The 14,123-nt window shown below is 32.4% G+C and overlaps 1 protein-coding gene across 1 annotated transcript; it reads right to left on the bottom strand.

The window, feature by feature from the left end:
- Positions 1-10,650: 10,650 nt before the first annotated feature.
- On the bottom strand, positions 10,651-13,776 carry LOC149144610 (uncharacterized). Its single transcript, XM_089449821.1, has 3 exons — positions 12,528-13,776; positions 12,017-12,182; positions 10,651-11,258 (listed from the first exon to the last, which is right to left on the bottom strand). Exons 1-3 carry the CDS (start codon positions 13,551-13,553, stop codon positions 10,807-10,809), a joined length of 1,644 nt encoding a protein of 547 aa, XP_089305947.1. The 5' UTR covers positions 13,554-13,776; the 3' UTR covers positions 10,651-10,806.
- Between the last annotated feature and the right edge of the window lie 347 nt (positions 13,777-14,123).

Consider the following 14,123-nt stretch of genomic DNA (forward strand, 5'->3'; position numbering starts at 1 on the left):
CCAGAGATATTTGAAACCTCCATTAAGAGCAAAACGCTGATACCCAAAAAGATCTCACATCTGCTGCCTAGAATCCTCCACAATGTCTAGAAAATATATAGTCAAGTTCACCAAATTTATTAATATACATGTCGCATTATAGAAGGATTGAATAATTGACTTAAATGTATCACCTTCATCAATATGAAATCAACATAATAAAAGAACGTCATACACAAATAAGAAATGTGTAAGATTAATGTTTATACCTAATGGATCCCCTGAATGTGATGATTTTGTATAGATTTAATAATCAACCAATTGAGCCCTTCTCTAATTAGCAAGAAAAGATAAGGTGAGAGAGGGAAACCTTGCCAAATTCCTATAGTAGGCTTAAAGAATGTAAAGTCAATGCCATTAATTATAACTGTGAAGGAGGAAGACATTATACATCCCATGATCAGTTTAAAATACTTAAATCAAAACTGACATTAAGTAACAATGATTTTAAGAAAGTTAAAGAAACTTTGTCATAAGCTTTTGACAGCTCTTGTTTCAAAATGAAAACCGTACTAGTATTTTTCATATAATGAAGCCATTCTTGAGTATATCCAATAGCCTCCTCACTTAATCTATCCCCGAGAAACCCAAAATTATTGTTCCTATGCAATCAACCTTGCAAGAAGGGTTTGATCCTAATAGTAATGATTTTAGATCCATGAAACCCTTGACCTTATTCCCAAACTTATTAGTCAAATACCAAATGGTATTATAGATCCTCCTATGATTTGAAAAATTGAGAAAGAATTTTGTGTTTTGATCTTCCGCCTCCAACGAAAAAGATTGATTTTTTAGTCTCCACTCCCTTTCCTCATCTAAGAGGAATTTCATTATCTTCTTCTCAAGGAGATGAAGATGTGTCATCCTTTCATTAGATAAACCATTCTTAAAGTCAAAAGCTTCCAACTCTTCTTCTATTTTCTTAATTTGTGCCATCTTTTGTACCCTTTTATTTGTATCCCACATTTCCATCATTTTTTTCAAGGTTTTAATTATGAGCAACTTGTGCACAAGGGAGAACATTAGAATGTAGTTTGAAAGGGACCCAATTCTTCAGAACCAAGTTCCAAAATCTCCCTGTCCTCCCCCACACCCCCTCCCCCACCATTAAGGATTATATTTAAAGGGAATACAAATATTCAAACCCCCTTTGTTGATCTCCAAGCAGATAACAAAATGATAAAAAAAATCCAAACCTTTACAATCAATGATTTATATAGATCAATATAAGAAGTCCTTGGTGTGCTAAGAACCAATCTATTCATTTGGAAATAGTGGAATCCATGAGCCTGTTATTGGTCCAAGTGGGAGTTAGATCAATCGACACTAAATCAACCAACCAACATCCTCAAAATGATTGATATACAAATTTGGGAGTTGGTCCACTAGTGCATGGAGATCCTAGATCTTTGATTGGCTTATTGAGAGACTAAGGTTAGCCCCCATAATAATATTTCCCACCTATAGAAAATCAAGGGAGCATATGTAATTCTAGAAATTATCCTTATCTTCATAAGGAACATAAGTATAAATTAATTAAAAATCCATATCAAATTCATGACTGTGCACATCGAGAACCAACCCAAATGTAACTACAAAAGAATTAGACAAAGTTAGTGAGTCTTAATATCAAATGATATTACTCTTCAAGGCCCCAACAAAATCCTACATCACAAAATTCCAACCCTTGAGATATTTACTCATCTTAATAATAGGGTTAGCACACCCATCATTTCTTATAGTAGAATCATATCAAGAGTGTGAGTTCATATCCTACAATTGAGAGATAAAACATTGGATCTCCCTTCTAACCCTCTAATATTCATGGACATAATTTTCATTAGAAAACTCTCGATGGGGTTTATTCACTCTAAGAACCGCAGATAGGAGGCATTTTTCCCTGATTAATCTCTTTTGAATCCATCTCCTGAGCTTTATGAATCATTGGTTTGTATCCAACCTTAGTGTGACCCCTATTCAGGGGATTATCTAACCCAAAACCTTGAAATAGAAGGATTTGAATAAGGATGAAGAAAATATGGGTCTCTCCCACTCAACATAGAAGATTTAGACAGACAAGGCACTGTGATAGAAGGTGCCACAAAGGAGGTGATATCAGAAGTAACCAATAGGACTCTAGAAGTAGTCGAAGAAACACTAAATGATGTGTCCACCTGACAAAAAAAGGGAAAATAAATAGAAGAAAAGGGGAGAGTGTCAATACCATGAAAAGGAATAGGAGGAATATAATTAGTGGAAAATAATACTTGTACTTGGAACCACTACAATGCTCACAAAAATATCCCATATGCTTTCTAGCAAGACCCATTGAGAAGATGGAATCTCTAAGTCCTCAAATGGGTGAAAACACGAAAATGGGAAACACATTTTGGAATTAGGGTTTTATGGTTAATAAGTGTTGGGATAACTAATACTAATAGAAAAATAATGAAAAAATAGTATGAAATGCGTGTAATACTATACGTTTCTATCTAAAAAACAATTAGAGATAAATGATTGCTAGCTATGAAAATGCCGACATATACCTAAAAAACAAAAACGTCAAAAAATAAGGAAAAGTGTTATTTAAATTCACATTTGTACCCAATTATATCATTCTTCTTGTCCTTTACTTTCTCTCCCCCTGACACATTTAGAGCCAAAGCCACTAGAAAATCACCAATAATAATACCCTGGTTGAAATAAGGGACAAAGACCACTGGGGGATTGTTATCAACTTCATACTACCATGACGCACTCACATGTTCGATATCAAGAGGATGAGCTCTTGACCTACCTAGATCAATCCTAGAAAAGCCACCAATATCATGTGAGCCAATAGCATCCTTGTGACGCTCCCTAATTTCTAGATGAATATGATCTTCGTGAATAATTTTCACCCCTTGATGACAAGGAGAGTAAGGAAAAGGGTAGTTTACCAACACATCCCACCGTGTGGCATTTATAACAAAGAAAAGGGATATGCAGGTAATCCAAATTCTAAGAATAAGAATGATTACCATTTATAATTTGGAGGGATTCATATAATCCCTAATTAGTGTTTATATCAACTGAGTTTTGTGCCATGATATGACTATGATTCTCCATTCACTCAAAATCTCCCATAATATATGACATGATGGAATCCCAAATAACCTTAAAACCATTATCATTCCATAGCTCTAGTGGAAGATCGAGCAATTTAACCCATATAGGCATGCTAGTATCCTAGATAGAACTTATGTCAAAAAGAGGATGGCAGGGCTTCAAACCCAACAAACTATGGTTTAGGAACCACTATTGTAACAATAGTATTTTTGTATCTTCCTCATACCATAAAATGAACCCAAGCCACCCCCTTGATAAGTAGTGACAGACAGGGTCGTAACCCAAAATAAGCACCCAAAACTGTTGATTCCAAGAACCAAGATGTACCATGTTGATTCGCCATCCCAAAAACTTCCCAACGAGAGTTTTGTGAAAAAAAACACCAACTTGGGAGATCTGAATGTCCTTACTAACAATGAAAGAAATATTACTCCCCCTAGATCGAATAGATTTCTTTTGCTTACAGACACCTATGCATATTGACAGTCATGTGAACATGACCACAAAGCTCCTCTAGCCCTAAACTAGATCCAATGAAACCATCATCCTAGCCAGCATGTGAAAAAACTATAGAATCGAATTGTAATGACATATCACCATCCAAGGGTTGGCAGTTTGAAAGGAAATTTTCCACATTAGTGTCTCATGATGAGGCATGAGTGGAAACTCTGAGTAGATATGTCATGAGATGACACCTAGCCAAGGAAGGCTTTGTCAAAAGCACATGAATGGGAATGACCTGAATCTTGTGTGGAATGAAGAGAATACCCAAACCAAACCCGTGGCAACCATCCGAGCTGAGTGACTGACATCACATGTTTTATTGGCTGACAAATATTTGATCTTCTAATAGAGAATCCTCTAAATAGTCCACCCATTGGACGTTACCATCAATAGATAGAGGGCCAAAACCAAGGGCTAGTCTATCAATAATTAAGAGGGCATGAGAACAATAACTCTAAAACCCCTTATCTACATTTCTATCGCTAAAATTGAATTAAATTCTATGTATATACACACGAAGCTATAATCTATTTTCATATTAATGGAGAATTTATTAAGTATTAAGAGATAAAAATAAAAAATAAGAAATTAATGTATAATATTTTTTAATTAAATAATAATAAATTTATATATTAATAATTCGAACTCTAAAATAAATCTGGATTAATTTTTTTATTTTTTTAAATGCAATCATTATATTTACATTCTATACTGCAAGTAACTCTTTTCTGAATGATTCTTTGAAGTCAAGATTCACTAAGGTGATATCAGATCGGATTCTAATTCTGAGTCCCTGCTAACCTGTGGCCAATTCCACCGGCCAGCTTGTGGCCATTTAGTCCAAAATGAAATCACCAAAAGAATAAATTTTTCAGCGGCAAAGGATTAAAGATTAAGTTAAAAGTCATTGTCAGAACAATTTGAACATTTGCAATACCAGTAGCCAAGTGTTCTTGAAATATCAAAAGATAGATCTGACAACAGTAAACCTCAAAATCAGTTCAAGTCCCCACATCCAGTGGGTAAGGTTTTGGTCTCTATGCCCACCGTGCTCTCATTTTCCGGATATATATATATATATATATATAATTTAAATTTACAACCTTTTAAGAAAAAACAAACTCACTTTATTTATATTTATATATATATATATAAATTAAATTTTATATAGATATTTATGTTGTAGTTCATTTTAGATAGATAAATAAAGTGAGTTTGTTTTTTCTTAAAAGATTGTAAATTTAAATTTTATATATATAAATAAGAGTAAATTATTTCATAAATCAAAATTACTTAATTAAAAGAAAAAAAAAATTAAAATTAAAAATTTTGAAAATAATTTAAATTTTTTTAATATAATTAGGAATTATGGGAAAATAAAAAATATCAATAAAATTTTGACAAAAATTTATTTGATAAATACCAGAAATAATTATTATATTACAATCTTATTTACCAAAAATAAAAAAAGATTTAAAAATCTTTAAAATAAAGTGTATATCATATTCATTTATCAAAATGTTGCAATTTAATATGACTAAGAATTATAAGAGAAATAAAATACCATCAAAATTTCAAAAAATCATATTTGATAAAGAGCAAATATAGTTATTTAAAAGATTATGTTCTAATCTTGCTTATAAAGTATAAATAAATAAGATGTAAAAATATAAATTTAAAAGTGAACAAAACACATTTAACAAAAAAGCTTTTAAAAGCTAAAACTTCAAATAAAAAAATATTAAAACCCATAAGTTAAAGATGAAAATGTAGCTATTAATGAAGTTTTATTAAAGAAAAAACATTTAAAAATTGAAATCAAGATGACAAAAAGACATCTGTAAATTCATTTATAGTTGAAGATATGTCAGTGGTCACTAAAAAAAAGTCTTATGTCAAGAAAAGGATGTTGCATACTTGTAAATCCAAAAATATCAAAAATCAACACTTAAGAAACAAACAAACAAAAAACCATGGAAATATTAAATATGAGATTAAGAAAAATCAACATAGATATGATATAAAAAACAAAAAAAAAACCATAAAACTATTAAATTTGAGATTAAGAAGAATCAACAAAGATATGATATGATCACTCAAATTATAGAAGTCATTGCATATAGAATTACTATTACATTTACTTGTTTTATTTACATAATTTGAAGTGAAAAAATCCATCTTAAATGGATTGATTTTTTTTCAATTTAACAAATAGTTTTCAAGGTTTTAAAAATAATATCACCTTACATATTCAATTTTATTATTTATTTTTAAATTAGGCATTTTGCATTAAGTCAAATGAGGATTATATAAACCATTTTTTTTTTGCTACTTGTCTCTAGGAAGGGGAATCAAAACAATGACATAAGCTCAAAATCTTGAGGTTACTAACTAGAGCATCTTGTAAATAGAAACTTATAAAAGTACGCTGGTTGCTCCAAATCTTCACATACATTGACATGAGAAGACCAAAAAGACTACAAGCAAAAAACTAGTTACTCATAACAACTATTGGGCAAAATCTCCAAGTTGGTATTTAGGTTGAATGATCACTACCCTAATTTGAGAAAAAGGAGATTTTGGCTAATCTCCTAGCTAAAATGTTTAGCTTGCAGTGAATATTGTCCATTTTTTCCTCCAACTTTACCAATCCTCGTATACCTCCCTATACTACCTACAACATTCAAATAACGACCTTTTTTCATAAATAATTTGATGTTAAAAAAAAACCACTCCAAGCAATCCCATATTTAGAAACACATTTAATTTTATTTTGATCTCATCCATTATGAACGAATTTCAGATGCCAGTGAATAGAGATCGCAATAATTGTTGACCCGACTTGTAAGAACGGTATCTTTCTTAAAAACCTTGCAATTTTGTGCAAAAAAGTATATTGTTGCGGATGGGGTCTGAGAATTGTTTGTCATCAATTGAGATACGCCTTGTAAACAAACAAATTGACTAGTCAAGGTGAGCTGATGACTCAAATCCAAGGCAGGGTACATTCCCTACAGCATTTGTGTGTCATCCTAATGCCAAAACGAGTGCAATAGGTGTCCCTCTGGATGTGACTTTTAAGGGTGCAAACTTTTATTTAAAAGTAAAAGAAATTTAAAAAGTTTGAGGATGCTGTGACTCTATATACAGTGGTCCAGATTCATTTTTTGTCTTTTTTTTTTGATAATAAATTACAATATATTTACAGGAAAATTATTTTATTTTTAAAAATAAAAATAAAAATATTTATAAATATATATTTTAAATTTTTTATATAAAATATATATTTTATTTTTCATGATTTATTAAAATAGTATATTATAGATAAAAAATTTAATCAAATGGAAAATACAATATAATAATTTGTTATATATATATATATATGATCTTAAAATGTTATTTATAGGAATAAAATTTTGATGGGAAAGATAACAATTATTATTTCTAATTACAAGAAATTTAATTGTGTGTGTGTAAACTTTATACTTTTCAATATATATCCAAATAGTTATGATATGTTGTGTCATTTATAAAAATGAGTTAATGACCTAGGACCAAGAAACATTTTGCAAGGATGGAAGTCCGTCCACCAAAGAGTTATTTCAATTGACTAGATTTTATTTACAAAAGATGATATTATTGTTCAAACCCAAGTTTTATTTGTACATTTACAAAAGATGTTGTATATTGCAAATTGTAAGTATTTTCTTGTTCAGAAGAAAACAATTAAAAAACCTTAAATTGACCTTGAATTTATAGTACATCATTTAACTAGTTAAAAATATATGAATTCTTTTGTAGCTATTAAATAACATTTTAAGATTAGTAGGTTTTTTAAATTAAGACTTTATTGAAGTTAATTGAGAAATTCTTATAAATAGGAAATTTTGAGTTTTCTTGTTATTTAATAATGTGATTAATTTAGGAATTGAATATATATGTATGCTTGTTAATTGGAGGACAAGGTTATTATGTCAATTAAGCATAGTGGTTGAGATGAGTGTTGTCCTTCTAATCTAGGATCAATTCTTGCAATTGACATGTTGAGTTCTTAATGAGTATATTCTTGAATCAGCTTTGAGTCTTAAACAATCCAATTTACCCTAAGTATCACCTTTGAAATGATAAAAAATGCCTAATGAATTTTCCCATATAAAAGGGATTAGGATTACTAAGTAATATTTATTAATCCATTTAATATTCATAGAGAATTACATTTTCTTGATATTACTATCTAATATTTATTAATCCATTTCATATTTATAGAGAATTACATTGTGTTGAGCACACACTTATATGTCGGGGGTAGGCTGGGCAGTGGGAGAGGTTCAATCCTTATAAGATAATGAACAAGGAGCACAAGATTTACATAGAAATCCTTTTAGGAAAAATTCACAAAATTTCTTTTTATAATTCTTTATAGGCACCAACCTACCCTTACAAATATTTGTAGGCACCAACCTATTCTTACATATTTTTGTAGACACCTATATATTAGAGACACCAATCCTCACCTTAGAAAATTTTCATAGGCACCAACCTATTAGAGACATCAATCCCTACTATTATAAATATTTATAAGCACCAATCTACTGGAGATCCCAATCCCCACTGCTACAAATATTCATAAACACCAACCTACCGAATACACCAATCCACATCGAGCACCAACGACCAATCTCTTTGTTTGAGCAACAACCCTCAATTACAATCTTTAGTGTGTACAACTTCAAAAGATGATAACATTCACATAATTTACCTTCAGTGAGTTTGTTTGCTACTTTTTCCTTCACTAGGTTTGTTCGATGCCTTTGCCTTCACCAAGTATGTTTACTAATTATGCCTTCACCGAGTATGCTTATTGCTTCTTTCTTCACTAGGTCTACTCACTATTTCTACCTTCACCAAGTTTGACCAAAATTTGAATTTCCAAATGAAATTTATAACTCTCAAAAAACTAGTTTTTTTTGTCTCCAAGAAAAAACTTGTACAACATGCCACATATCTAATTTTGTAAATCTGAGTATGAAATTTTTACTCAAGGCACTTCTGTATCTCTCCTTAGATGTCTAAAAATTTCATAGTCTTAATAGTCCCATGAAAGAAATTACAACAAAAATTCCAAGTTCACTTATTTGAAAATGATTTCAGGACCATTTATAAACTCTAATTTCCATTGGGCATATCTTTGAAAGTATAAGGAACCAAAGTCTAAAGTGTAATGCTATATGTCTCCACAAATCTCTGAAAATTTCAGAGTTTGAAACGCATCAAAACATAAGTTATAGTCAAAACACGGAACTTAGCTGTTTGAATTCATTTCAGGAACATTCAAGAACCCTAACTTTCACAACCTATCAAAAGATAAGTTATAGTAAATTTTCACAGTTTGAAACACATCAAAAGATAAGTTATAGTAAAAACATGGAACTTAGTTCTTTGAGACTCATTTCAGGAGCATTCAAGAACCCTAACTTTCACAATGCATCAAAAGATAAGTTATAGTAAAAAAACGGAACTTAGTTGTTTGAGACTCATTTGAGGAGCATTCAAGAACCCTAACTTTCTCAAAGCATATATTCAAAAGTATAACAAACCAAAGTCTAAAATATCGATCACATGTACCCTAGAAAATGTTATAGAGAAAATGTCAAACTGATCCCTTTGAAATCCATTTCAAGACCATTTAAGAACTCTAACTTCGACAAGGCATATTTCATAAAGTATAATGAATAATTGTCTAAATGTTTTACCACATTTACCTAGAGATATCTCCTAGATCTCAAAATTTCACAATTTGAAATGTCTCAAAAAACATGTTCACAAATATGCTAAACTAACTTGTTTGAAACTAATTTCAAAAACATTTAGGAATCGTCACTTCCATAGGGCATATCCTAAAATGTAAAATGAACCAATGTCTAAAATTATGATCATAGAAATGAGAAATATTGTCTGTCTCAAAATTTCAGTATGAAACATATTAGAAAATAAAATTTCACCTAAAAAAAGTCATATTTAAAATTCCAAATTAAACACATTCACTTTAAAAATCAGTTTTTAATTAATTAAAAAATAATCACCATTTTATTTTTAGTTTCCAAATATGATGGGAAAATACCATGGGAAATTACCGTGGGTTTCTTGAACCATGGGCTTAAAACCACCATCTATGAATTTCAAATCACCATTTCACTTCCTTTTTCTTATCTTTTGACAAAAACTCTCTTTTTAATATACTTGGATATTTATATATATAATCAACTTTTTCACATCAATAACAACAATTTTTTCAACACATCATTGTAAATATAAAAAGTGCAACTTCAACTTTCTTTTGTATATTATTAAAATCCAAATAACCTATTCAACCAACGACACTTCTAGCAATACTTCAAATTATAAATCAAATCCATTACCATATAAATAACAATATCAATTACCCTATAAATAACAATATCAAGAAATTCCACAGCCATTTGACTGCAATATTGACCACAAAAATAAACAGGCAATCCTTCATAACAATGCCTAAAAGTAATATAGAGTATGTATTGTGTATATTATACCTCTTATACATACAACATTATTATATCTTAGGGAGAGAATAAACCTATTTATTATTATTTTCCTTGGGTACATTAGGTGCTTTCTATAGCTTGCATGTAGTAGGTGTTCTCAATTCTGAAAAAATTTGTTTGTTGTCTTGTGTTGGTTGAATAAGTTCTTAAGATTTCTCTTTAAACTCTTTAAAGGTTACTATCTATTTGAATAAAAATAGATATATAGGTATATGTCTGTAAAATAAACAGTGAAATATTCGTTTGGCCAAGAAATGATCTTAAAGTTAAGATTATGTTAATAAACTTTCGACTTTAGCTGCACCTATACCTATTTTATTTTAAATAGTTTGAACATGAGTTCTCATCTCAAAAAGATGCAGAGAATATAAACAACACTTGCAGTTTCCTCGATAAGATCACTGTTTCACAGATGGTATATTTGAATGGCAATGCTCAAGTGTAAACAATGGTTACATACAAAGATATTTCCCTTCGTTTGAGGACTGGATTTTTTCTAAAAACATCCTTTGTCCCCTTTGCAAAGTCAAGAATCTATCAATTTAATAAGGTTTGCACTTGACATAATATTCTCTCATTGCTTTGTAGAACCAATAAGGATACTCTTCATACAGTCAATTAACAGCTGAATTTGTTTTCTGGAATGTAAGGGTGCAGGATATACACATGCACAATCCAAAGCTCCATTTCTGATTGTGTCAAACACCGCAAGAGAAGGTCCTACTCCATGAACAGAAGAGCATCCCATATAGTCCTCTAAACCTATTGCCTTTTTCAATTCTCCCATGTCATCTACCATGGGTCCCTCACATACAACAAGGAGTGCAGTGCGAAGAGAAGATGATGGGGTTAAGGAAGGATGTTGAATTGCTTGGCACATAAGGAAGTTGACATCGCTCATGTCTATGAAATGTTTTCGATTCTTTATAGAAGTATCAACTGCATTTGAGCATCGTCTGGCCAGATCCCAAAAGTTCACTGCTTCATTGATATGGTGGGTATTTACAATAGCAGAATAGTAGTAACCTTCACATCCACCAGCAACCAAAATAAGGATCAGGGGAAGCAAACATAAATACACATACTGAAATAATCAAAAGAAAGTTGATTGATACCAATAAAGGGTAAGAGAATTGAGGTATATTAAAATTGTTTGCAACCGGAAGAACACACCTATATCTAAGAAATAATTACTTTCCCATAATTATATCTGTCCAGTTTTTCCAAAAGTAAGAAATATATCATGAACAACATGAACGCTCACCAGAAAAAACCCCAATTTACGGAGTATAAGAACCCAAGCTACAAAATAAATTAGGCCTATAGAAACCAAGAGCTGCAATCGAATTACAAAAGCATACTGTGTAAGTCAGAAAAAGATATGAAGAAGCAACAGAGATTCAAAACAAAGCCTTAATGGTAGCCAGTAGGCTGAAACCCTCGCCAAGCCATTGGCCCTTTGTCATGAGGTGCGGGTTCAATTCTTTTTGACTCGATCAATGTCAGGTCATGATAGTTGGATGGCCTAGGCGTGGATGGACTGGGAGTGAAGCCGCTTCAGATGGGTCGGCTTGGCCCCGCTTCAGATGGGTCGGCTTGGCCCTTTGTCATGAGGTGCAGGTTCAATTCTCTTTGAATCCATCAATGTCAGACCATGATTGTTGGATGGACTGGCCGTGAAGCCGCTTCAGATGGGCCGGCTTAGGCGTGTTGTGGGAAAGAAAAAGAAAAAACAATGATTCAAAACAATGCGTTGATGCAAATATGGAATTGGCGATCCTTACCAACAATATGATCAGATAGGCTGCTGCCAACAAGGCTTCTGCAGTCAATCAGAGTTATGACAGGATAATACTCTGAGTGATTACCAAGATGCTTGAGAGTGGCAGTGGCTTTAAGCCCAGCTGCTGTCAAAGTTCCACACATTGTTGTACCTTGTATCTTGCAGACCTGTGATGGCAGTCCACCAACATTAAAATTGATGTATACATGAAATTCTAGACTTGCATATCATTAACTTACAAAGACATAACATAGAGAATAAATTATAAAACCTACAGTGCCAATTGATGTCATTAACACTGCATACATGTGAGACCTAGTAGATTTTTAACCTCTATTAACAAGATAATAGACCTTATGGACTTCCTATCCACAGTTAGGACACAATTTCTTGTCATTAATTATGGGGCTAATCCTCTTTCTGATACTACTGGAATCAAACAGCACACATTATCAGCTATTTACTTACAGCAATGCCATAGAACTATTTATCTATACAGATTGCCAACTTACATTCTGAAGCTCATTTGTCCTATCTGAGCTCAAACGCAGACGAACGATTTGCGAATGGCGAGGAGTATTAGGATCTTCAAATGGTAGATTTGCATGCCTCCTGGACCCTAAAGAGTACCCCAGTAAATCAACCCCATGAGACCAGATGGACTTGTTGGCCTTGCCTCTAGGAATTGCATCCTCTATAGGTATACAATTCGTTTTTCCATCATAATAGCCATTCTTCTCTGTTTGAGAATTGGATGCATTTTGGGGAGGGGGGTGCCCATATTTCTTCTCATAGAACACCTGCAACATTTGTGTCAGAATTGTAGATGCAGAGGCCCTATCACAGATTGAAGTATGCAACCTCAGTATAGCTAGAGAATACCCACGAGGAAGATTGTAAAATCTAGCAATGAACATATCCTTTGGAATCCTAAAATCAGATTGATGAGACCATTCATTGGTATTCAATTCATACTCCACGAGGTATTGCCAATCCCTCAACCCTTCGTCTTGAGAATCTATATCACAACTACAACCGTCATTCTCAATGCTAATCTCATCAGAACTGGAGCTTTTGCTTGATGAGCTACTTCTATTAGGGCTTGCCATCTTCAACAGAATCTCAGAAGTCCTTACATCGTCCACAACCTGGAAATGTACATAGGGATGTGGAGGCACATGGAATGCAGGCTTTTCATGAATCCAAACGAGCTGAGAACGAAGGCGAGGGTGGATTCTTTGAACTGCCTGAACCACCTCCTGTAAGTCGGATGGATTTATGCTCTCAGAAAAGAGCATGGCGAGTATTGTGACTCCAGTTCCACAACCCAAGGCCTTGCACCAGCTTTCCTCTGTGGCTCCTAGCATTCTACTGTGTGGAGTTCCCAGTAAAATTCTTTCTTCATCTGTGATACCTTCCGGGACATTATTGACAGTCTTTGTCGGCATGGCTGAATTTATTTTTTTGAAATTCCCACCGATTTGATACAAAATATTTCTTGGATTTAAAGAGGATAGTGCATTAATGGGTTGAACCATGGGCAGCTTTTCACAATTTCAAGCCCACACCGGACCTCTTAAAGAAAACAGAATAACAAAAAGCAGATTCTGAGAGAAGTCTGATAAGAACCCAACATTGCTGAGAGCTTCTACTACTCATTTGTTTCTGCGGTCCAGCAGTGTTGATTACTTATTGAATACAGCTTCCACATCTCTTACTAGCTTTACATATCGAATGGGATTCTATTGTCACATGCTTTGCATAAAGAAACAAACGAACAACATTATACAAGATAGTGATAAGTACTGGGATCTTCCTTGCCCGTTTTGGCTATGGTTCTTTTGCCTTCTAGCTTTTGCTTTAGGTTTTAAGTTTTGTCATCTTCATTATCTATTTCTCTCTTTTTATCTCTCTCTTTCTGATTCATAAAGATATTCATGACAAATCTTAGTGATTATTCATTTATGACTCTATTTATAGTATGTTAATTTATATGTTTCATAAGTATTTATGGATTATTTTGTTGAAAATGCAGCAAGGAAATCTAGTTTTGACTTTTCCTTGGTCAAACTAGATTAAACTTTGAATTGCTATTTCAGTAGAATACT

This window comes from Pinus tabuliformis, chromosome X (assembly GCF_031772625.1).
Source record: "Pinus tabuliformis cultivar Carrire ecotype Pingquan chromosome X, CPIR1, whole genome shotgun sequence".
Taxonomy (NCBI): domain Eukaryota; kingdom Viridiplantae; phylum Streptophyta; class Pinopsida; order Pinales; family Pinaceae; genus Pinus; species Pinus tabuliformis.